The sequence below is a fragment of the Acipenser ruthenus genome, chromosome 52 (genome assembly GCF_902713425.1).
Source record: "Acipenser ruthenus chromosome 52, fAciRut3.2 maternal haplotype, whole genome shotgun sequence".
Lineage (NCBI taxonomy): Eukaryota > Metazoa > Chordata > Actinopteri > Acipenseriformes > Acipenseridae > Acipenser > Acipenser ruthenus.
This window is the reverse complement of record NC_081240.1, coordinates 7,262,423-7,286,681: the sequence shown is the minus strand read 5'-3', so window position 1 is coordinate 7,286,681 and position 24,259 is coordinate 7,262,423. Positions and strand designations below refer to the sequence as shown.

Genomic DNA, 24,259 nt, shown 5'->3' with positions numbered 1-24,259 from the left:
TTCAGAATTTACTAACACAGAATTCATTTTGTATTTAGCTTTTTTATGCAAGGCAATATAAGGTGTACTGAAAGGGAATTCATACTGATTTATAGAGCTAAATACAATGTTAAGCATTGGTTATTAATCATTGGCTGTTTCAAATAAAAAGAAAACAAAATCAAGCACATATTGGTAAAGAAAATAATTATGCAGAGGACATTCAATAAACACGTCAGATATGTTAAACAGATTACATCAAATTACACCCATCTCTGGAGCTCTGCACAGTCTTATGCGGTGGCCTTTCATTCCTCACTTTTCCCTTCTCCATTTCTACATTTTGACTGGTGGATGCAGCTGCCTTATTGTACATCTCCATGGTGTAAAACCTCCCACAATTACGTTCCACCATCGCCTCTATTTCCTTGACCAGTTCAATAGCTTGAGCTGTATTGCTCTTGTCTTTATTGTTAAAGACATGATACCTGCCCCCACATTCATCAATAAGCTGCTGGAGATCCCCTTTGACTCCCTCAATGTATTTCTCAATTGTCATGCCATCTTCCAGACTGTCTTCATGGGTGAAAAGGACCATCATGTATCTGGCAGCACGCTCACCCAAAATAATCTTCACTGCTTCCCTCTCTCTCTGTGTGTATTGGCCCACCTGTAGAACCAACAGCAAAGCGTGGGGTCCCGGGGCAGACAGAGAGATACATTTCTCAATCTCCTGTTTAATCTGATCAGCAGTGAGCTCTGTGTCAAACAGACCGGGAGTGTCAATCACAGCTATGTGTCTCCCAGAAACTTCTGCCGTGCCCTTCTTACACTTATTAGTTATGGAAGTGGCGCTGAGTTTTGAATCAAACTCCCTTCTTCCCAGGATGGTGTTTCCTGCTGCACTCTTCCCAACTCCAGTCTTCCCAAGCAGCACAATCCTCAACTCTGCAATGAACAAGAACAAACATATTGTGACAGAAACACTGCCAGGAATAACCCTGCTTTCATAAAACGAATGCATTCCTCACAGGACTCAGTTAGAAGAACTGAAAGTATAGATACTCTCATCACTGACTTCACCTATAGGAGAGCACTGCTGTCAAATAACCACACTGCCTGGGTATTCAAAAGTAATAGACTTTTAAAAACAGTAGGAATTATTTCTGTAAAGAAAAAATATATTAAACAAAATAAATAAAATAAAACTGCTAACTACATGTTTTTTTACATAGTGGTTTGCAAATTCGATTTTTGAAATGACTCTTTTCCAAACACATTAATCCCATTCAGTGATTGGCTGTCTATGCATTCTAACCATGTAGAAATGTTCCAACAACGCACTGGTCTGAACTTTCTTTTTGCCTCATCGCAGTCTTAAAACTTAAACATTGTCTGTATATTGCCGACTAATAAATCAACTGGTCAATATATGCCTGTGACAGAGATCGAATGATTCTTGGTGTTAGATCTCCCTGTGAGGGCATTTAATTAAATGGCACGACAATTTATTCCATAGGTTAGGTGGAAGTCGGTCATTTAGGAAGGGGGCGGAGCTACGGCACCCAAGCTCAATGACCAGGACGGGAGACGACGTGGTATCTGAGGATTGGAGGAGCGGATGCGTTCGTTAACCTAGGGGTCATGAGCGAGGGTATAAATAGGGGGCGTGGTGTAAGTGATCTGTTCCTTGGTAAATGATTAGTGTTTTAGCCTACAAAGAGTCTGTGTTGCCGTATTGTAAAACCGTGTTTTTTTCTTGTGTTTGTTAATAGACTACCAGTAGTATGCTCCGGAGCTGTACCGAAAGCCAGCATTAACCCGGACATCACTTTCACCCCAGGATTCCACAGAGAACTGTATTACACCACTAGCACGTAATATCACTTCACTGTCTTGCGTTTTGTGTTTAGTGTTGGTGTGTGTAAAAACCTGGACTTTTGGTTGCGGGTCAAACCCTGGGATTAAAAATACGAGCGATACACGCCTCTGTATCACTCCAACATAATTATTTAATGATGTTTACCTTCGGGCTCTGGACATTGTCATTTATTAATAAAACACCCTTGCACCTGAAAGCAATTGTCTGTGTGATTAATCTGCTCTGCACTGCACTCAGCTGTATCCACTCACCACTTTGCCACAGTAATGAATTGGCATCAACCCACTGAACTGAATGCAAGTGCTGAATCGCAAACTACATGGCAGTCGAGAGGTACTGTCACAAATCACTGTCAAAGTCTTTTTTCTTATCAATTCATGTACTTTTCATTCTCTTTGCTTTTTGTCACTATCTGATTGTAAACTTTTTTCACAACTCACTTAATTATGAACCTTTTTCCCCACGTGTGTTTCTTAATTGATGATTTCTATTTAGCACTAATTGGTTGATCTCGTCTTTAGTAAGGATCCCCGTGTAAAATTCACTGACGTTGTCTGCTTTGTTAACTACACACCGGGACTGAATGAAAAATGAGGAATAGGTTTGGTTATAAAAAGGTAGTTTAAGAAAATAGGAAGGATGGGGAACGTAATGCAGTAAGAAACAAAGAAAGTAAAGTAAAGGAACGGGGTAAAAACTGAGAGGGGAAACTTTTTAATGTGAATGACGTGTTTAAAGATGAAGAAAATCTGAATCAGAAAACCTGCTCAGTAATAGGATAAGTGAGCGCTCGGATTTGAAAGGCTGGTCTCTTACCAGATTGGATAACTTCCCTTCTTTTCTTCTACATTTTTGCATCTTTTGCCGTTTAAATGTTTTTGGACTGTTTTTAATATTTTTATAAATTCTTGTGGACTGAGATCAAGGCAGACACGCTGGGGAAGCTGATAGATCACAGAGAACCAGCGCTGCTTTCCTGTTTAGAGACAATTCCTGAAGCAGCCTACAGTGCAATGTGGGCTGCTTGCAGTATTTATGGATATTCCTTTTCTTTTGAGGACAGCAACGCATAAGATCTGATTTTTTAAAAAAAATATTTCAGCAAATTCTGAAGGACTTGGTGCACACAAGCAGTGATTGGAATATGTTTTTGTGGTTTTTTTTTGGTTTTTTTTTGGACAATTTATTTTATGAAGTTACTTTTATCTGATTTTTCTTTATTTGTGTGTTCTTTCGACACACAATTTTTATCCCAGTTTTAAATTACTTACCTGTGTTGTCTCTCATGTTCGATGCCAGAGGTGTGGATCTAGATAAAGAATCTGAAAAGAGAAACAGTAGAAGTTAATGGTAAATGTTAAGCACTGTAAGACTTCTGACAGGTACTGTACAGAGTATATCTTTCCCTCCATACTTTAACGGGGCCTGGTGCCCGTAGTTTCTCCACCAGGTGGCATAGTCTTCTAAGTGGTGACACGTGTCTTATCCTGATGTCAGTATAATTAAACATTACAGATATAAAGGCCTGCCTTTGGATGAAAGAACACAGGAACCTTTTTCCCAGTAACTAGGAGGGAGGGAGATAGATGGAACCTATTTAGCAACGTTTGCAAACCCCTAAGGCAATCACAAAAAATAATCTGCATAGAGTTAGCGCATCAGAATCAGGCGCACGTGTGGGCAAACAGACTGTCATGAGACCCGACTTCTAAATCACGTTTTCGTGCGCTATTGCAGCGGTTCGCTAATGCTGTCATTTTTGCACAAGCAACAGTGGCTGTGCACATATTTGCTAAATAGGGCCCAGAGATTACACAGCTTAGCAGAATTATGAGGCTTTGCATGGACTCCCTCCTGAACTTTCATCTCTTCACAATTTTTCTGCTTCCTGATTTTGTTTCCCACTGTCTCTTCATCTGTGCTGCAGCCAATTCTTTTCAGCTCGGAGAATCCGCAATGAATGAATTATTGCAATTACAGAAGATTTAATGAACTGTGATGGGCTCTTCGGGCCCGATGGCTGTGATGGGCACTCAGGGTCTGTGAAAGATAAATTTGGCAATGAGGCCTCGTCCATGGGTGCTTGATGGCTACCTGTGTGAGGCCGGCTGGAAAAGCATGAACAGTTCCATGCATCCCAGTGCCGCAGAGAGGAAGTGGCTATGGGCCACCTCCACCCAATAAGACGAGGCTGCAAAACCATGAATGGAAAATAATAAATGATTAACACATGCCACAGTAGTGTCTGCCTCCTACCCCCCAAATATTAAAACAATTATGAAAATGAAAGCCGAGACATGGCCCGTCCCCCAGAGCATGACTGCGCTGGGGGGGAAAGAACCCAGCCTCTCCAGCCCAACCACTCACCCCACAGAACTATACCAAAAGATTATGCAGCCTCTACATATATTAAAAAGCTAAGAGAACACCCCTCGGGAAGCAAGCAAAAGCAAAGTCCTTCCAGCGTTCACAGGCACCGATACGCAGACCCGCGTGCCTGCTAACAAGAGCTAAATGTAGTGCTCGTCTGTCCTGTAAAAGCAGGCAAAAACCCCGTTAAATAACCTTCTGAATTGCTTATTTGCAGGGAAGGAAAATAAATTGCAGCAACTTCTGAGTCCCAAGATTTCATCCTACACCCCATTTACGGAACGCTGTGCAACCCGAGTGGGCGGGGCCATTCACCAGGATCCAGCATAAGAGATATGACTGACAGCCCTGTACTGCAAGTAGCTCCTATCTTTAGCCTTGGATAGGGACAGACACAAAGGCTTTTATTTAAACAGCCCTCCTTAGCTTGGAGATTCGTTGTGCCTCCATATGTCAAGAGCCATCTGCACAGTTTGCATTGCACTTTGTTTGGGCTGGACTCAAACTGAAACCACACGGTAGTCGAGAGGTGCGTACGTGTCTTATGCTGATGTCAGTATTATTTATATTAATAGGGGTGCATATTGCTAAAATAAATAAAACCAGTATTTTGGAAAAAGTAAATGCAAAAAGTAAAACAATCTTTGTTTTTACCTTCCTATCTTGCCTGCGCCTAATTCTGGTCCCCTTAATTTTATTTCAAACAGAGCTGATAAATTACATTAATTGTTCATCCCAGTCCTACTTTTAACTTGCATTTCATTTTTGCAGTCGCCTAATTTTAATGTTGTGCTTTTGTTATTTCCCTCACTGGTTTAACAGAGATGTCCTGACAGTTTTTTTTTTGTGGCTGTCAGTATTATTAACATGCCTTTGGATGAAAGAGAGCACAGGAACCCTTTCCCACTAACTAGGAGGGTGGTGTGGGTAGAGAGTACACAGCTTACCAGACTTGCTTGGCTTATCATTGGCTTGCTCTTCAACGTCCATTTCTTCACAAATGAGCTCTTTGCTCTTCCTCATTTTTTTCACCTGTCTGATCATCTCACTGGTGTAGTGGCTTCCCCTGTTACCTTCCACCATCCTGTCTATTTTTTCCAGTAGCTCAGAAACCTGGGTGCAATCACTCTCTTCCTTGTTGTTGAAGGCGTGATAATGGCCCCCACACTTCTCAACAAGCTCCCGGAGCTCCTTGCTGGCTCCCTGAATGAACTCCTTAATTTTCTTCTCTCCTAGTTTGTCCCAGTTGGTGAAAAGGACCATCGTGTATCTCTCAGCTTCCTCTCCGTATCTCCTCAGGATTGTCTCCACTGTTCTCTTGTCTTCACCTGTGAATCGGCCCATCTCAATCACCAGGAGAATAGCGTGGGGTCCCGGGGCAGACAGAGCAATGCATTTTTCTTCAGTGACTTCATCCAGAGAGAGGTCTGTGCCAAAGGCTGGAGTGTCGACCACAACAACACGTCTCCCGGAAACCTCTCCTTCTCCCTTCTCACATACATTTGTAACTGAGGAGTCACTGGCTTGTGATGTAAACATCTTTTTGCCCAGGATGGTGTTTCCTGAGGCACTTTTCCCAACTCCAATCTTCCCAACCAGGACCATCCTCAAATCAGGGGAACTGCCTGGGGCTCTCTTTTCATGTGCTTCTAAATAAATAAAGAGGTTTCAGATTACATATATAACTTGTGTGATTGGCATATTTAGATGCCCAAATAATGGGTGTACAACAATTCATTCCAGTGACAATTTGTCCTGGTAACAATTAGAAAAAATCCTTGCAAGTACTCTTGCAAAACTTGCATCTCTTCTGAATATCTGGCCCAATGTTTTTTTTTTGTCCCTTAGCAGGAGTTGATAGAAATAGAATATATGTTAACCACACACTATTGAACCAAAACTGAATGTAAAACAGGACTCTAGTACGGTAACCATGGTGATGCCCATGTTTATGGGAGCTCCATGGATCCCGAAGTTAAAGGGGATAGGTAGTGAAGTAAAATTTGGAGAATGGCAGGCATAGCTATAAACAATGTTGAGATTGCAAATGTTAGATGAAGGACAGAAGGTAGATTTGATCATTTGTGCTTTAGAAGGGGATGCAAGGAGGGAGGTATTACTTTTAGCACTGACAGAAACTAAACAGAATTATACACATTTAAAATGTTCAGCAATTTCTGTGGATATTTTTTTATTTGTATTTTTTTTTTAAATCTCGATCTGGTTAGACTCCAGTACTGAATGCAGCCAGTCAGCAGTTTGTAACACCAGGGTTGAGCGTGGCAGCGATGGACCTGAACAATGAAGGGACTGGAAGAAAAAAAAAGAAAAAAAAAGAAACACTAGGTTCAGACTATAAAGTTGTCCATCAAGAAGTATTCAGTACAGTAATTGCAGACAACAGTGTGTATTAAAATGCAGTAAACAGTTGTGTTTGTGTTTACTATGAGTGTCTCCCAGCAAGCCAGCCTGACTGCCACTCCAAATTAACGGGGAATATAAACACATTGAATTGTGTAATGAATTGGCATCAACCCAGTGAATTGAATGCAAGGGCTGAACTGTAAACCACATGGCAGTCGAGAGGTACGTACGTGTGTCACCAGTCTTTTTTCTTATCACTACATGTAATCTGTTTTCTCTTTGCTTTTTCTTACCATCTGATTGTAAACTTTTTTTCACAACTCACTTAATTATTGAAACTTTTTCCACATGTTTTTCTTTATTGATGATTTCTATTTAGCACCAGTTGGTTGATTACATCTTTAGTAAGGATCCCTGTGTAAAATTCACTAATGTTGATGGCTTGTTAACTACACACTGGGACCGAATGAAAGATGAATTGGTTATACAAAGGTAGTTTAAGAAAATAGGAAGGATGGGGAACGTAATGCAGTAAGAAACAAAGAAAGTAAAGTAAAGGAACGGGGTAAAAACTGAGAGGGGAAACTTTTTAATGTGGATGACGTGTTTAAAGCTGAGGAAAATCTGAATCAGAAAACCTGCTCAGTAATAGGAAGAGTGAGCGCTCAGATTTGAAAGACTCGTCTCTCGCCGGTCCCTTCTTTTTTTCTACATTTTTACAACTTCCACCATTTTAATGCTTTTGGACTGTTTACTATTTTATAAATTCTTGTGGACTGAGATATTTGCAGTAGATTTGCTGTTTGTTTTTTTCTTTGTCTCATTTTGAAAGCGCTCGTGACCAGGCAGACACTATGGGGAAGCTGATAGACAGATCACAGAGAATCAGCGCTGCTCTTCTGTTTAGAGACCATTCCTGAAGCAGCCTACAGTGCAATGTGGGCTGCTTGCAGTATTTTTGGTTATTCCTTTTCTTTTGAGGACAGCAACGCATAAGATCTGAATTTATTATTATTATTATTATTATTATTATTATTATTATTATTATTATTATTATTATTAATATTATTATTTATTTCCTTTGTGCACACAAGCAATGATTGGAATATGTTTTTGTGTTTTTTTTTATTTTGGTCAATTTATTTTATGAAGTTACTTTTATCTGATTTTTTTTCTTTATTTGTGTTCTTTCGACATACAATTTTCATCCCAGTTTTAATCTGATTCCCTCTATTTAAATTAAAGAATAAATTATTTAAATTACTTACCTGTGTTGACTCTCATGTTTGATGCTTGAGGTGTGGATCTAGATAAAGAATCTGAAAAGAGAAACAGTAGAAGTTAATGGTAAATGTTAAGCACTGTAAGATACTCTGTACAGTACCTGTCAGAAGTATCTTTCCCTCCATACTTTAACGGGACCTGGAGCCCATAGTTTCTCCACCAGGTGGCGTAGTCTGTCTCTAAGTGGTGACATTGCTTTTTTTGGCGTAGTCGGCAGGATCTAGGTGTTAAATCCACACCAGGGCAGGGTCAACAGGTGGTAGCACGTCCAGAAGCGGTAACCATGGTGATGGCCATGTTTATGGGAGCTCGATGGATCCCGAAGTTAAAGGGGATAGGTGGTGAAGTAACATTTGGAGACTGGCAGGCACAGCTACAGACAATCCGTGCATTTACATGAGCATAAGAATTCTTAATTCCGATATGAAAAGTTATGTAAACACAGTTTTCGGAAAATGTATCTGAACATACCGAAAGTCAGTTTTCGGAAAACAGCATCTAGATTAAATGCTGAAAACTAACAAGATGTATGTCATGTAAACACACTTTTCGGAAAACTTATTCCGATAGCGTACTGCACATGTGCAAACTTTGACCTTCATTCCTGCACGTGGTTTTAGAAAACAGAGAAAATAATAATAATCTGTAGTCAGTCTGCATGCATCCATTTGTCTAGTTAGGGATAAAGTAATACATTTGTTAAAGTTGTATGTATTTGTTAATAGCCCGTACTGAAACAGCAAATGTTTTCCAGCTTTAAAATGACGTAATAATTTAAAAGTCTGCAAAAGAAACTGGTAATATAGAACATGATGTGCTGTTGGAAAGGCTGATTGCACATTGTGGGGAATCTGAATAGAGGTATAGGATAGTAATCTTTGAATTTAAGACCTGACACTTTGATAAAGCACTATATTGGATTGGTCTCTGTTCTATCGCAGAAATGTACGGTCTTCAAATCGTACTTAGGCTACTACAGTACTTTGCATGCGAAAATATACTGTGTTTTCCAAAAACTTCAGTCCATGTATACAGTTGAATGCTAATTAGATTTTCTATCGTTAATCATGTAAACACAGAAAAGTGACGTTTTAAGAAAATCAGTTTTCTGATTCAGTTTTGTCATGTAAACGTACTGAATGTTGCTAGATGAGGGACAGAAGGTAGATTTTATCATTCGTGCTTTAGAAGGGGATGCAAGGAGGGCGGTATTGGCACCTACAGCTGGGGCCACGAGTGCTCAAGAATGGGAGGTCTTACAGAAGTTATATGGAGATAGGGTTGTTGTAGCTAAGTTGAGAGCTCAATTCTTTAGGTGCAGATAAAATAGTGATGAGGCTATGGAGGCTTTCACTCTCCGGCTCCGAGGACTGTTTGCTAGGTTGCAGTGGCGGGATCCAGAGGGACCACTCCGGAACAATGCAATGGAGTAGAACACCCAATACTGTAGCTCAGCAAAAAGATGCTACCTCGGGAATGCAACTACTCCGTCGTCGAAAAGGAGTGTCTGGCCATTAAATGGGCTACTCACTCTTTATGATACTACCTGCTGGGACACTCATTTTATCTCGTCACTGACCACGCCCCACTCAAGTGTTTAAGTACAATGAAGGACAGCAATGCCCGGATAACTCGGTGGTATCTGGCGTTGCAGCCCTTCATGTACCACATGGTACACCGTGCGGGGGAAAGACCATCAAAATGCAGATTATTTTTCTCAGGAGGGAGGAGTAATGGGAAAGATAGATTCAGCCGAGTGTTCCTTCGGCTCCACTCTGAGCAGTGGGATATGTGACAGAAATACAATGAGTTTTGGTTGTAAATCACCCTCCCGACCTGTGAGGGCGCTAAGCAGCGAGAGGAAGTCTATGGACGGGCTGGCCTGACAGTTCTTTCTCCGGGTCGGTAAGTCGGTCAGTCTGGAAGAAGACGAGACTCTGTTGCAGGAACGTATTGACCCGGAAGGGAAACGATGTAGCAGCTGCAGACAGTGAAGACAGCTGCACTCGTTTACCAAGGGCTCATGCATGATAGCATGAAGGGGACAAAGAATTGTAAATCTTTTCCTTTGCTTGGTTCAAAGAGATAAGAAACTGGAAGGAGCGGAAAAATCCCTAATAATCTGTGAAAAAGAGTTGAGTGAGTGTGAGTGTTTTGTTTGTTTTGTCGCTGTTAGTAATTGTCTTTTGTTTTTGTAAATCACTAGACGGCTAACACGTCTCCGGAGCTGTCACCTTGGGCCAGCACTACCCGGAACAACAACACCACAGTCACTGTTTGATCGTTATCGCCTACCACGAGCACTACTGCACGCACCCAGGTCTAGTGACTGTGTATGTATTATTGTGGGGCGGATAACGTGTATTATTATTTGGTCTGCAAACCACTTCTTATCGTTTCCTTCTGTGCTCTACACATTGGTGTGTATTGCCGGAGGAATATTGTTTGGTCGCCAGACCGGGAGTTCACAAATAAAAAGAACCCCTTTTCCAAAACGGATTACAGTTTCCTTTGTGTGATTATTTCTGCACTGCATCACCTCTGCATCTGTTTCTAATCAGCAGCCACTTTGCCACAATCCCTTGTAAAAAAAAGAAGCTTCTTTTGAATCGCAGAGTTATCTAGTTTACATTACATAAATATAAACAATGGTAAACTTTGATTAGCGTTAACCCAGTTCACATCAGTCTAGAGACAAACGCATTTGAATAACGTTTAAAATGGAAAATTAAGGAACGCACCTTTAACCCCTGTCACAATTAACACAATTCACCTGCTCCCTCATCTCTCCTGCATGCTCCCTGCTGCATCCTCCCTCCTCCATTTTCCCTGCTATCTTCTCCATGCTCTCTCCTCCTTGCTCCCTCCTCCCTGCTCCCTCCATTCTCCCTCTTCCATGCTCCCTCCTTTATGCTCCATCCTCCCTATTCCCTCCTCCCTCCTGTGTGCTCCTTCCTCCCTCTCCTCTGCTCCCTCCTCCCTGCTCCCTCTCCTCTGATTCCTCCTCCATGCTCCCTCCTTCCAGCTCTATGCTCCCTCCTCTATGATCCCTCCTCTATGCTCCCTGCTATTTTATAGACACGTACAGACGTGCTCAAATTTGTTGCTACCCCTCCACAAAAAACGAAGAATGCACAATTTTCTCTGAAATAACTTGAAACTGACAAAAGTAATTGGCATCCACCATTGTTTATTCCATATTTAATAGAAATCAGACTTTGCTTTTGATTTTTTATTCAACATAATATTGTAAATAATAATACAAATGAAAATGGCATGGACAAAAATGATGGGACCGCTAACCTAATATTTTGTTGCACAACCTTTAGAGGCAATCACTGCAATCAAACGTTTTCTGTAGCTCTTAATGAGACTTCTGCACCTGTTAACAGGTAGTTTGGCCCACTCTTCCTGAGCAAACTGCTCCAGCTGTCTCAGGTTTGATGGGTGCCTTCTCCAGACTGCAAGTTTCAGCTCTTTCCATAGATGTTCGATAGGATTCAGATCAGGACTCATAGAAGGCCACTTCAGAATAGTCCAATGTTTTGTTCTTATCCATTCTTGGGTGCTTTTAGCTGTGTATTTTGGGTCATTATCCTGTTGGAGGACCCATGACCTGTGACTGAGACAGAGCTTTCTGACACTGGGCAGTACGTTTCGCTCCAGAATGCCTTGATAGTCTTGAGATTTCATTGTGCCCTGCACAGATTCAAGGCACCCTGTGCCAGGCGCAGCAAAGCAGCCCCAAAACATAACCGAGCCTCCTCCATGTTTCACTGTAGGTATGGTGTTCTTTTCTTTGAAAGCTTCATTTTTTCGTCTGTGAACATAGAGCTGATGTGACTTGCCAAAAAGCTCCAGTTTTGACTCATCTGTCCAAAGGACATTCTCCCAGAAGGATTGTGGCTTTCCAGTCTGGCTTTTTTATGTTTTTCTGTCAAAAGTGGAGTCCTCCTGGGTCTTCTTCCATGGAGCCCACTTTCGCTCAAAAAGTGACGGATGGTGCGATCAGAAAATGACGTACCTTCACCTTGGAGTTCAGCTTGTATCTCTTTGGCAGTTATCCTTGATTCTTTTTCTACCATTCGCACTATCCTTCTGTTCAATCTGGGGTCGATTTTCCTCTTGCGGCCATGCCCAGGGAGGTTGGCTACAGTTCCATGGACCTTAAACTTCTTAATAATATTTGCAACTGTTGTCACAGGAACATCAAGCTGCTTGGAGATGGTCTTGTAGCCGTTACTTTTACCATGCTTGTCTATTATTTTATTTCTGATCTCCTCAGACAACTCTCTCCTTTGCTTTCTCTGGTCCATGTTCAGTGTGGTGCACACAATGATACCAAACAGCACAGTGACTACTTTTCTCCATTTAAATAGGCTGAATGACTGATTACAAGATTGGAGACATGTGTGATACTAATTAAAGAAACGAATTAGTTTGAAATATCACTATAATCCAATTATTTATTATCTTTTCTAAGGGGTACCAACAAATGTGTCCAGGCCATTTTAGAATATCTTTGTAAAATAAGCAATAATTCATCTCTTTTCACAGCTTCTTTGCTTTATTCTATGACATACCAAAGGCATGCAAGTATACATGATAAAATAGCTTTTAATTTCATCACTTTTCAGGAGGATTGAAGCATTATTTCAATGAGCTGTAAGGGTACCAACAAATTTGAGCACGTCTGTATATTTAGACTGTGATGTTTAAGATTGATAATCAATAGATTTGATCTATAATTCTTACTTGAGATTTATTTCTGACTTTAGATAAGTTCTCTCTTTTTATTTTTCTGTCTTCAATAAACTGCTGCTATTAAATTCTCTTGCTGTTTGATTGTTTTGTTCATTATAATTCATCGATCTTATCAAACTTCTTCAATTGGAACTACTCAAATGCAACTCTGCATACAATTACATTTCACTTAATGTTCCTACAGGGTATGTGTTGCCATTTTCCCCACTCAGACCCCTTGCTTACTAAATATCTTCAAGAGAATATCGTCCACTCTTCAAATATCTGTCTAATATTTTAATGAGCAATCCATCCCACAAGAGCAGTGATACTGCAATATACATTTACTACCAGCACAGGATGACTGGGAGGGATAGCTGTTCATTTTACCCCACAACTTGTTTCACATGCATTGTACATGTATTAAAAGATGGGATGATTATCTATTCAGGGATACCAAGATATTTAGGGAGAGAAAGGTCTGAATGGAAAAACAGGCAACAAATGCCCCACCCCAGTCATTCTGCATGTATTCATCTGAGCCAATACTTGTTGGAGAGGAGTGTAGATTAATGGCTTCACAATTACTAATAAATAATAATAATTGCTGCCCTCAAGCTCCACCCCTCCCTGTTCTGTAGTGTTAGCTCTTCTCTCAATGGAGTGACACATCTTTCAATCAAATGTTTCAGTGAAAACAGACTTACATTTTAAAAATGCAGCACTGTTCCTTGGTTCTGGAGCCTGCAGACTGTAAACTGCAACTTTATTCACTGGGCAGAAAAAAGAGAGAAACATAGAATTTGTTTTCTAATGTGTGAATCCCTCTGTCTCTGTTTGAATGCTATTGTCTTGTTTTTTCATGTAATGTCTTTAGAAACTCTCTTCCTTCCTGCTCTCTACACTCGGGATGTCACTGTAAATGAGGTAGGGTGTTTCAACCTGAGGAAATCATTTGAAATAAAACATCTGTAATATTCATATAGCCAACAATCTGCAAGAGGGCTTTATTAATGTCTTGCAAGTCCTGTCCCTCCTCAAGCCATGATCTATTTGAGAAATCTCTACCAAATGAATCTATTTCACACCAACCTGTTTTGGTTATTTTGACTAATTCCCCCTTGCAGAAGTCCTCAATATGGTCTTTAAGTTCAGATACAGCTTTCCTCACAGCCCCAAAAGAGATGCCTGTATTGACAGTAACACTGGGTAAGCCTCCAGCTTCAGGAGGGGCACAGAGAGACTGGAAATTCTACAACAGGAAAGTGGAGAAAAGGAGTTTTCAGTGAAACAGAATGGAGTCCAAAACATTCCTGGGGAAAAGCAAGAATTCATTCAATTGGAGAGGTCTGTCTGAAACCGTCCCAGTTATGGACTTGAGATTTTCTAACAAGCAGTGATGTTACCTGTAGAAAATGGATGTGATCCTCTGTCTCTGAAAGCTGTTTCACCTCAGTGTTTCTCCTCTTTAGCTCAGCAATCTCCTGCTCCAGTTTCTTCATGCGTCCTTCAGCCTGATTCACTGCAGCTTTCTCGTTAGCTCCAATCAGCTCAATAACCTCAGTGTGGATCTTCTCAATGGATCGGATCACCTCATTAAAGATCTTCTCACTTTCCTTTATTTCTATGCATGCAGATCTCTGAGTGAAAGTACACAGTAGAGGAGACACAGTTAGAATTTATATGAAAAACACATCAGACATAGACAGCAAACTTCTGCAGATGTTTTCCAGTCCATCTGTTTATAATAATAATAATTAATAATAATAATAATAATAATAATAATAATAATAATAATAATAATAATAATAATAATAATAATAATAATAATAATAATAACCCCCTCTTGTCAATACCCACTTTCAGTGACTCCACAGCCTGTTTCAGCCCCTCAATTTCTTTCAGTCTCTCCTGGATTCTCTGTTGTATTTCTGTCTGTGTCTCTCCCAGCTGCTTCTGTGTAGAAACACAGTGACAAAGTGACATTTCTGATGGGGCATTGAGTGATATCCTGTCACACTCAACACAGGCCTGTTTAAGTATGCTATTGAAACTGACAGAATCATTTTAGTTCAAATATATTTTATGTTTTCTTGTCCCCTTACCTCTTTACAATGTGTGCAATAATTCTGAGTCAAATATATTTTGACTTCAGTTCTAGTTGCAAGCCAAAGACATCTGTAGCACAGGCTAGATCAGACAACATGTGTGTATAGTAGTAAGATACAACACCATCTAATGCACAGCTGCCAGCAATACAAAAGGACGCTTGATCCACAGTAGCTGTCCACTAGATGGCACTTTTTCATACTAGTAACAGTGAATGATGGCTGATCTAGCATGTGTTACATGTTTGTTTTGTTAAGCACCTAGGAAACTGAAGCAGCTTTCTCTTTAATGTATATTTAGGGCTTCTGATTTCTGTTTTAATCGATAAACACAGATAAAACACCCCTGATACAAAACAATGAAATCAGTGTATACCCAATAAACACCGGAAAAACACTAGACATGGTTACTCAATTCACGTTGACTTCACCCCTTTCCATGTGAAAAAATAAAATAAAATAACCTAAAACCAAAAAAGAATAACAAAAAAACAACATTTCTCATAGCAGTCAGGCAATGAACCTCCTTCCTGACTTGTATCTATCATTGATTAATTCTGAATACTTTAAACTGAGTGGCAGCACATTCCTGCATTTCTATTGGAGGATTGCACACGCTTGTGAGATTTAAAACGAGATTACAATTAGAAACGGAGGGTTGTTCTTGCTCGTGGGATTTAAAGCTATATTACAGTTCAATAGGGAGGATTCACACACTCTTGGAATTTAAAACAGAATTGCAAATTGTGAACAAATGTAAAAAATGCCTAAACACACAAAATCCCCAGAAGAATGAGCCCGTGACCAGAAGGACTTCACTGTGGAAGAGAGCAAAGGAAAGAGGGGAATAGTAGGGTGAGCGAATGAAAATCCCAAATAGGTTTTTAAATTCTGTTTTTAACTAACTTAAACATATCTGTTTTAATCATGTAAAAATGTGTTTTAACACACCAAATTCAGCTACTGTTCAAATTCAAATTCTGCCTGGCAGCCATCTTGAATTTGAGTTATGCCCTCTACTGACTTTGAGCTTTCATAATTAAAAAGATGAACACTTTACCAATAAAAACAATTATTCTCAGCTAGATGATGGTTATAAATTGAAAGATCAAATGTTTTAAGTGTACAAGCAAGCCTCCCAAAAACACACCTCTCACTGTGGGCAGACTGGCAAGAACTGCCTGGCAAGGGCAAGGGCACAATCTTGTATATTGTATATCATATTAATTTTGTATATTGTATATCATATTAATCTTGTATACTGTATATCATATTAATATTGTATATTGAATATCATAATAATCTTGGTCTTTTGTTTTTAAATTAGCTGCTTGACTTTGCTAGGAATGTCATTTTTAAACAGTTTTACCAATAAAACTATAATATCTTAAACAATGAAACTGATCTATGATTTTATTAAGTCACAAGATACATATAGAAAACACTAGGAATATAAATCATGCTAATTTTACACTACAAATTCCAATGCACTACAAAACAGCTGAACAAATCCTTCTTACCCTGTGAGGCAGGGCTGAGGTCCTGCACATGTAAACAGTGTGTTTTGGTTTGATTGTAAATAATGTTTTTGATGATCAAGTTTGTGCTAGAATGGCAGGGCATATTCAAATCCAGATGTGGAATGTGGCCAGGTGTTAATTGATTAATTGATTATCTCTTATCCCTGGCCACATGCCTTTAAAAAGGATCTGAAAAGCCTGTTTCCTGGTTCTACAAGCAGGGATACAGACTGTCTGGGAAGGAGAGTGTTGCTGTAGGATCCTCACGACTGCGTGTGTTAACCAGGGTGAGAAAAACACAAGAGGAAAAATGTATCTCAGATCACTGTGTGAGTTAACCAGGATTGCTAGCACTGGAAGGAATAGGGAACAAGTTTAGGGGATTTTAATCCCATCCAAGTCTAGAGAGGAGGTGTCAGGGAGACTGTTCCTGGAGCGGGACCTCCTTTCTTGTTTAGTTAACTTTTATTTTCTAGTTGTTTTCGCGCAGTGTTTTGTTTTGAATGTTTTGTGTTTTTTGTATCAAAGAAAACCTCCTGTGTCTCTCCTGTCAATCAGCGATAGCCACACCTGTAACAACACCCCTGTTACACCCTGAAATACATTGTAGTACATCATAGTTTAGTTAGAGCAATTAAAAAACTAGGGCTCTTTAAATAGCTCTTAATATACAATCAAAATCTGATCTGATGTGAAACTGTATAACCTAGTAAACAGACATGTTAAATATCCCTGGGAATTCTTATCTTCTAGGATAGCTACAAGGAAATGGTTCAAACCCTTACCTGTTTCACAATCCTTTCTGCATCACCTGAGACTGTATCATGGCTCTTGTGATCCTCGTCTGTACACAACAAGCAAATACACGTCTGATCGGTTCTGCAGAAGACCTCCAAAAACTTCTGGTGTTCAGGACAGAGCTTCTGCTCCAGATTTCCAATGGCATTGATCAGCTTGTGCCTCGTTAATGGAGTAACCTCACTGTGTGGCTTGACGTGTGTTTCACAGTAAGAGGCCAGGCACGTCAAACAGGATTTAACAGCTTTGAACTTTCTCCCAGTGCAGACATCACACGACACATCTCCAGGTCCAGCATAACTTTGAGCAGGAGGAGGATTGAGTCCTGTCTTCTTTAATTTCTCCACAACTTCAGCAAGCATGGTGTTTCTGCACAGATCAGGCCTTGGGGTAAAGGTCTTTCTGCACTGGGGGCAGCTGTAGACACCTGTATGATCAGTCTGATCCCAGCAGTTCTTAATACACCCCATACAGTAACTGTGTCCACATGGAATAGTGACTGGATCCTTCAATGGCTCCTTACACACTGGACAGTTCAAGTGCTCCTCTGACCACAAGTTTGAAGCCATTCTTGCTGCAGTGAGACAGAGAGACTGACAAGTTCACAACAGAAACTTCACTGCGCTGATTTCTTGGAATTGTGTAAAGCTCTAAGAGGCGGGGTTTGGGACTGAGGCCAGGTTTAGACAAGCAGGGGGAGCAGAAACTGTTGAGTATCCACCCGAATAGCCAATATTCAATATCAACCTAACTTCACTGGGGTATACATTGCCTGAGAAATAAACGGAGCAATTACTGAACAGTCTGTGTCTGAACTACTAATACGATCTGTCATTAAATACCACTCTAAAATGCCTCCAAAATACATCGTCAAAAACAAAAGGCCAGCACTTGCATGGGTTGATTTTGAATTAGATTCACAGTTGGTGCTGAGACGTTCCAGCGGCATCTACTGTGTATTAGAGCTCGCTAGAACTGGAAGCTGATTGGCTGACTGTACCGAATCGTTTTCTAATAATAATACTGTATTTATACAGAAATACAAATGTATATTAAAATACAATAAATGTACTTTTGTAAAATGTGTTACTGTACATATGAAATTCATGGTTATGATAACGAACAATATGAATAAGTAAATTAATAAGCAAAATTCCACATCGTGACCCACCAGTACAGTAAAGAAAAAAAAAAATCATTGGTTCCGAATCCACAATCCCGATCACTGATTTTAATTTCCATTCTGTAAAAAGAAGTAAACTTGTCATTTAGACTACTATTTTCTGATGTCTGGGTTTTGTGTTTCTGAACAGACATTGTAGTAGCATTTTATAAAATAAGCAAATACATTTGAAATAAACGATTCAATAGTTACTCACTTGAACCACTCGACTGCGCTTTACGCGTCCTTCTTTGTTCTGAAAGTGGAGTTCTGATGCGAGTCTCCCTCTTGGAAGGTGTGGCTGTTCTGTTATTCTGCAGAGCTACTGTAGAGTTATATATATATATATATATATATATATATATATATATATATATATATATATACTGTAGCCTGGGAGTGGCCAAGGTTTCGTCATAAATACTGACACTGGAACTGTGCTGAAAGGTTGACCAATTACAGTAAAGCAATACACTGGAGTAAGAACATTTATCAAAGACCAAATGTGACAGATGACTGCATGACTTTACAGAGCCTTTATCATTACAATCATTTAAACACAATTATTAACCCAGATGAGAACACATTTACAGTTCGGTTAATTATTAAATATGAGATTCGCGCTTGCATTGCCTGCATTACAGATATGCTGTCTTTTACGAGTACAGTTAATACGTGCAATGGTGCACTCCAGCATCTCCGTTACCATAGCTACAGGAATGCCATCACCTGCACTTTAACAGCGCATGTTTATTAATTTATTAATTAATTAATTTATTTATTTATTTTCTGTCAGAAGCTTCAATAATTTCAGCTATGTAAATAAAGCCTGATTTATTTAATATTTTATTTTATTATGAACATTGTAGCCTAATTAGTAGTAACACGTTGTTGCTAAATGTTTGTTTTATATATAGATACCTAAAACTGACAACCATACTCTTTGTAACTATAAATGCAAATGATAGGATTCATTGTTTTACTGTAAACTGTGCGTGTGTTTGGTAATGTGTCACTCACCCGTGTCTCTGTATGTGTATCTCTTTATTGTGCTTGTGTGTCTATGCGCATGTACTGTACATGCCTTTCTATTGGATGGCTATTTTATACAATGACTCGGATACCTTCTTCCATATTTCAACTCCAGTACAGTATGACTATGACTCTCTCTCTCTCTCTCTCTCTCTCTCTCTCTCTCTCTCTCTCTCTCTCTCTGTGTGTCTGTCCCTGTCTGTCTGTCTGTCTGTCTGTCTGTCTCTCTGTCTGTCTGTCTGTCTGTCTGTCTGTGCCACCTAGCCCTCTTGATTGGAACCCAGACCTCCAGCGGTGAAAGGCAGGAATAACTGAGACAAAGGAAGCTAATTCTTGTTACCAAAATGTCTTATATTTTTCTGTTCTAACAGGATCTTTAATAGGAGCAACAGTAGGGCAAGGGCGCTCCACAGATATGCAACTATATTATGCATGAGATTTTCTGTGTGGCAAAAATAAACTCAAGTTTCAGATGAAGAGAGCTGGTAAATGATGGGTAACTTTACATGTGCAACGCAGGCCCTGCAAGTCTAATTTGATTTAAACCATTATCTAGAAATGCATCTTCCTTAAGTTTCATTATTACTGTGCACTTTAAGTTTCGATTTGTTTTAAAGTCTGCCGTTTCCCAGAAATGTAAGTTTCATTATTACTGTGCACTTTAAGTATGGATTTGTTTTAAAGTCTGCCACTTCAATCAAATTGTACACCATTCCCCTCAGACCGCAGGGAATGTCCTTTCGGCTCATGTGTAGCAGGTGACATCATCCAAGTAATTACCTTCACGGACTTAATTATCTGCACATGAATGTAATCTGTACAAACGCTACTGGAAATTTACACAGATTTATTGTATTAGAGTGCAATGCATTGTGTCAGAATTGTATTAAAACGTATTTTAAATGTGTATGTGTTTGAGATAAGGCATGCAAATCACATTTGAAATGCATATTCAACAGATAATCACATAAGAATTGTATATAAAAGCACCCGATACGCATGCCAGCGTCAGTGACACACTGTCGCTGGAGGTGAAAAGCGCTCAGTGCCTACTGGCGCTGGTGTGTAACACCTGTAACATGTTAAACCAGCGCTCAGTGTATAACACCTGTAACATGTTAAACCAGCGCTCAGTGTATAACACCTGTAACATGTTAAACCAGCGCTCAGTGTATAACACCTGTAACATGTTAAACCAACACTCAGTGTGTAACACCTGTAACATGTTAAACCAGCGCTCAGTGTATAACACCTGTAACATGTTAAACCAGCGCTCAGTGTATAACACCTGTAACATGTTAAACCAGCGCTCAGTGTATAACACCTGTAACATGTTAAACGAGCGCTCAGTGTATAACACCTGTAACATGTTAAACCAGCGCTCAGTGTATAACACCTGTAACATGTTAAACCAACACTCAGTGTGTAACACCTGTAACATGTTAAACCAGCGCTCAGTGTGTAACACCTGTAACATGTTAAACCAGCGCTCAGTGCCGCACCGCCGCGGACCAGCAGCCCATTGTAAGCTAGCAAGACAATATAGAAAGTGTCACATGACAAGTGTTCGTGTGGTGTTTTAGCTTGCTGAAATCATCTTCTTTAGAAACTTTATTTTTATTTTTGATGGCGCACATTGTAAGTAATTGCGTAATTGTTTCTCGTACTTTAAACGTTTATGTACAGTGTCTTGATCCCATTTTCGCTGTCGCGTACGCAGCTGGGTTATTTATTTCGTTATTTAGTTGTATATTTTATTAAAGCGGTTGATGATATGCCTCGGTTATACAGAATTCTTCGATAAAGCAGCAAACTTTATCCATCGAGTCTGCAGTAAAATGCTTACTTTAAGCAGGCCTATTCAAATAAACAACATCCCCGATAGCTGTTTAATTCACCGGGCATTTCGGTTTATTCAGCATTATGCGCGCGCACACACACACACACACCAATGGCAGTAACTTACAAACGTCTTTATTGTGTTTCAATCATTTATTTATTAATGTATTGTGTGTAGCAGCTAGTTTGGTAACTCATGAAAACAACTACAAAACAATGGGATTCTGGGACACTTCCTGTTTCCCCAGCAGGAAGGGCTTTTCCGTTACACAAAGGGTGCGTTCACGGGGATCATTAAACGCAGATTCTGTGCAGACTCTGACCGGTTTAACCAATGATCTTTTAAGAATGAGCTCTGTGAACGCACCCATTGGCTAAATAGGTCATAATCTGCTCTGAATGATCCCCGTGAACGCACCCAAAAATCTTCTATCAGCCGCACACACGCCGTTGCACAGCTGTGAAAACATTTTGTAAACTAGTCTCAAGTATGCTACCCCCGTTTGTAGTTATTGTTTTGACTTACTGAAATACCGGGCTGCATTAGGAAATGCATCACAGCGTCTTTCAGTATGGAGAGTGCTGAATTAACGTCATTGTGTTTAAATGTTAGCCTGCGTGGTTCACGGGGCTTGGAGCTGGGGGCTTCTAATCTTCTAATCTTCTAATTTTCTAATTTCCTGTTAATTAGTATCTGTAACAGAGGACAGGGACCTCTTCAGGCTAGACTAGTTCTTTTGGTGAAGTTGAACAGATGCCTAAGGATAGGCTCACGGTCAGATGAGTAGACACGGGGAGACAGGTACTTCCAGAACGTGTGGGTTTATTCAGAACGTGCATCAAGTAAACAATCCGTGTTTATAATCACCAACAAGGAGATAATATTATCCGTGTTGTACTAGTATCTGTGTTATACTAGTATCTGGGTAATGCTAGTATCTGTGGTCTGTAATAAACAATAAACAACGATTTCTATAAACCCTGCTTGTTCCAATAAACAAGGAATTAAGTAAACTAAGGAAACATTGCGATTGGCAGAGTGAATATGCATGAGCTTACTATGCTATGTTTACAATCATTAAACTTAAATCTTACGTATAAATACTGATATCAACTTAAACAGAAATGATGATAAAATACTTATAACTAAGATTATTACTTACATTTCGGCACTGACGCACAGATAGATGGATTATTCGTGTAAGAAAGGGCTTGCTTACTCTCAGCCGTCTATGACAATACAGAAAAAACGACTATCTAAGCTGACTCATAAGGAAACTGTCTCACTAAGATGACGTGTATAAAGAGAACAATATAACATTCATGAACACTAGAGGGCAGCATTTAGCCGTAAATCAAAGACTTTCTAACAGTATCTATTTTCTATTTAAGCCCTGATCACCTGCACCTTTTCTGTCTAGTGTTTCGTTTTCCTCCTCCTCTCCTCCACCTTCATACATGCCTTCGCATCGGTCGTCTCTGGGGGGTAAGTGAGTTTCACTTCCCCGACCTCAGGGCTAGACATCCGCCTCCCTTACCTTCAGGGGGTTCTCACCATGTGAGTCAGAGCGGACCCCTGGCCAAACTCTGTCCTGTCGCAGCTCCTGCGCTTATCTTACCTCACTCGAGGCTCTGTTCTATTCTGCCTATACTAACCTCTTTGCTTTGTCCTTATTTCAGGTCCCAGGCAGCGTGACGTCTCGGCCAATCGGGTTTAACGAGCGCCCCTTACAGAAGTCTCAGATGCTGGGTACCTCTCTCTCTCGTCTCCTTTCGAGGGGCGGCTCCCCGAGTCATAACCCTGATATGTGTTTTTGGTTGCTGGGTCCTCTGCCCCTGGGATGTGTCGGCATCGCCGCCCTCAGTCAGTGACCACTTCCTATCCTATTAACTGCTCCTTTCTGCCTCTTCTGCCTTATCCTTCACCCCAGCTCACGCCCCTGAAATGCATTAATCAACCTCCCACAAAACTATGTTATTAATGAGGAAATAAATGATTGACACAACATTATATGTTGTTGATGACATTAAGCTCATAATCCCATCATGATGATATATATTATATATTTTATGTATTTTATATAGAAAACTGTATATTTTGTGATTATCCCTGTATTTTAAACACAATATTAATAAAAATACAGTCACAAAACACAAATTACAAAATACAATCACAACTCTAAGTTGCCCTGGGTAAGGGCGTCTGCTAAGAAAATAAATAATATGAGCTCCCCAGTGTCCCAATGAGGAAACCCCCAGCCAGATCCTTAAAAGCTCACCTCACCTGCGAGAGCTACCCAACTGGAAACTTTACATCGATTGCTTACAAATGTAGCAGCACTTGTAACTTTTGGCAGAAACGACAATAAGAAGAAGGAAATTCCCATGCAAGACCAGTATGTCTGTGTTACCATGTAGACATAACAATGCAAGTCTAATATTGTGCAGTGATTGCAGGGAGAGGGCTGCCTGTATGAACAGAGACTTGCATGTTTCAAACATCCATTTGAAGCCCCCCAGGTTTGTTATTATTATTATTAGTTAGTCCTGCTATCGTGCATTGTTTCCAGGACAACAGTTTACACTCTTAAAATATTTTGATTTATTAGTGATGTAATAAACAGGACAGAGGGTCATATTTGTTAACCCTATTGACCAGATGCCGAAATCCATTGAGAATAATGACCACACACCTTTTTAACATTTTTGAAGGGCTATTAATTTATCATCTTTAGGTCTAACAGGCTGGAAGTTGGTACAGACTACCCTTGTGTACAGTAGATTGTGCATACCGAATCTCTGACCTGTAGCTTCAGTGGTTTGGCTGTAGGACCCTCCCATAGAACCTGGAAAAAAAAACACTTCCGAAATACTACTCGTTTTCTACCTTCTTTACCCTAATTCAGCAACCCCTTGGCATAGAAATACCATTCAAAGTGTTCTGACATCAGAGTGATGCTCTGAATACGTGTGCCAGATATCAGAAAGATCAATACTGTAATACAAATGTTATCCCAAAAAAGATACAGAGTACTTTGTTAGGCTTCAAAACGCTATCTATGTATGGTTGCTGAGAGGGTTCTGGACGGTCTAGAAAGCTCAGCAAAGAACCTCTCTTTTATCTGGATGTCAGATTCCAAATATGTCTGATAAGGGTCTGTAAATTTTGGTTCTCTTG

General features: G+C 40.0%; 2 protein-coding genes across 6 annotated transcripts in view; one reads left to right on the top strand and one right to left on the bottom strand.

The window, feature by feature from the left end:
• LOC131723016 (uncharacterized) overlaps positions 1 to 22,367 on the bottom strand; it is a 22,407-nt gene extending 40 nt beyond the window's left edge. Inside the window, exons 1-11 of one of the 5 annotated variants that reach the window (XM_059016276.1) lie at positions 22,245 to 22,367; positions 18,428 to 18,532; positions 17,036 to 17,622; positions 14,483 to 14,578; positions 14,029 to 14,262; positions 13,715 to 13,874; positions 13,330 to 13,395; positions 7,864 to 7,914; positions 5,179 to 5,880; positions 3,133 to 3,183; positions 1 to 927 (exon numbers count right to left, since the gene is read on the bottom strand). The exon at positions 1 to 927 is cut by the window's left edge and continues 40 nt beyond it. In XM_059016276.1, the coding sequence (XP_058872259.1) occupies positions 233 to 927; positions 3,133 to 3,183; positions 5,179 to 5,880; positions 7,864 to 7,914; positions 13,330 to 13,395; positions 13,715 to 13,874; positions 14,029 to 14,262; positions 14,483 to 14,578; positions 17,036 to 17,617 (2,637 nt within the window). In that variant the 5' untranslated portion in view covers positions 17,618 to 17,622; positions 18,428 to 18,532; positions 22,245 to 22,367 and the 3' untranslated portion in view covers positions 1 to 232. Of the gene's footprint in view, positions 928 to 3,132; positions 3,184 to 5,178; positions 5,881 to 7,863; positions 7,915 to 13,329; positions 13,396 to 13,714; positions 13,875 to 14,028; positions 14,263 to 14,482; positions 14,579 to 17,035; positions 17,821 to 18,427; positions 18,536 to 22,244 lie in introns of all 5 variants that reach the window. The other 4 variants (XM_059016278.1, XM_059016275.1, XM_059016277.1 and 1 more) reach the window with 4 other exon arrangements.
• Positions 1 to 24,259, top strand: part of LOC117968552 (GTPase IMAP family member 8-like) — a 424,412-nt gene that overhangs the window by 238,031 nt on the left and 162,122 nt on the right. The gene's annotated exons all lie outside the window — the stretch shown is intronic.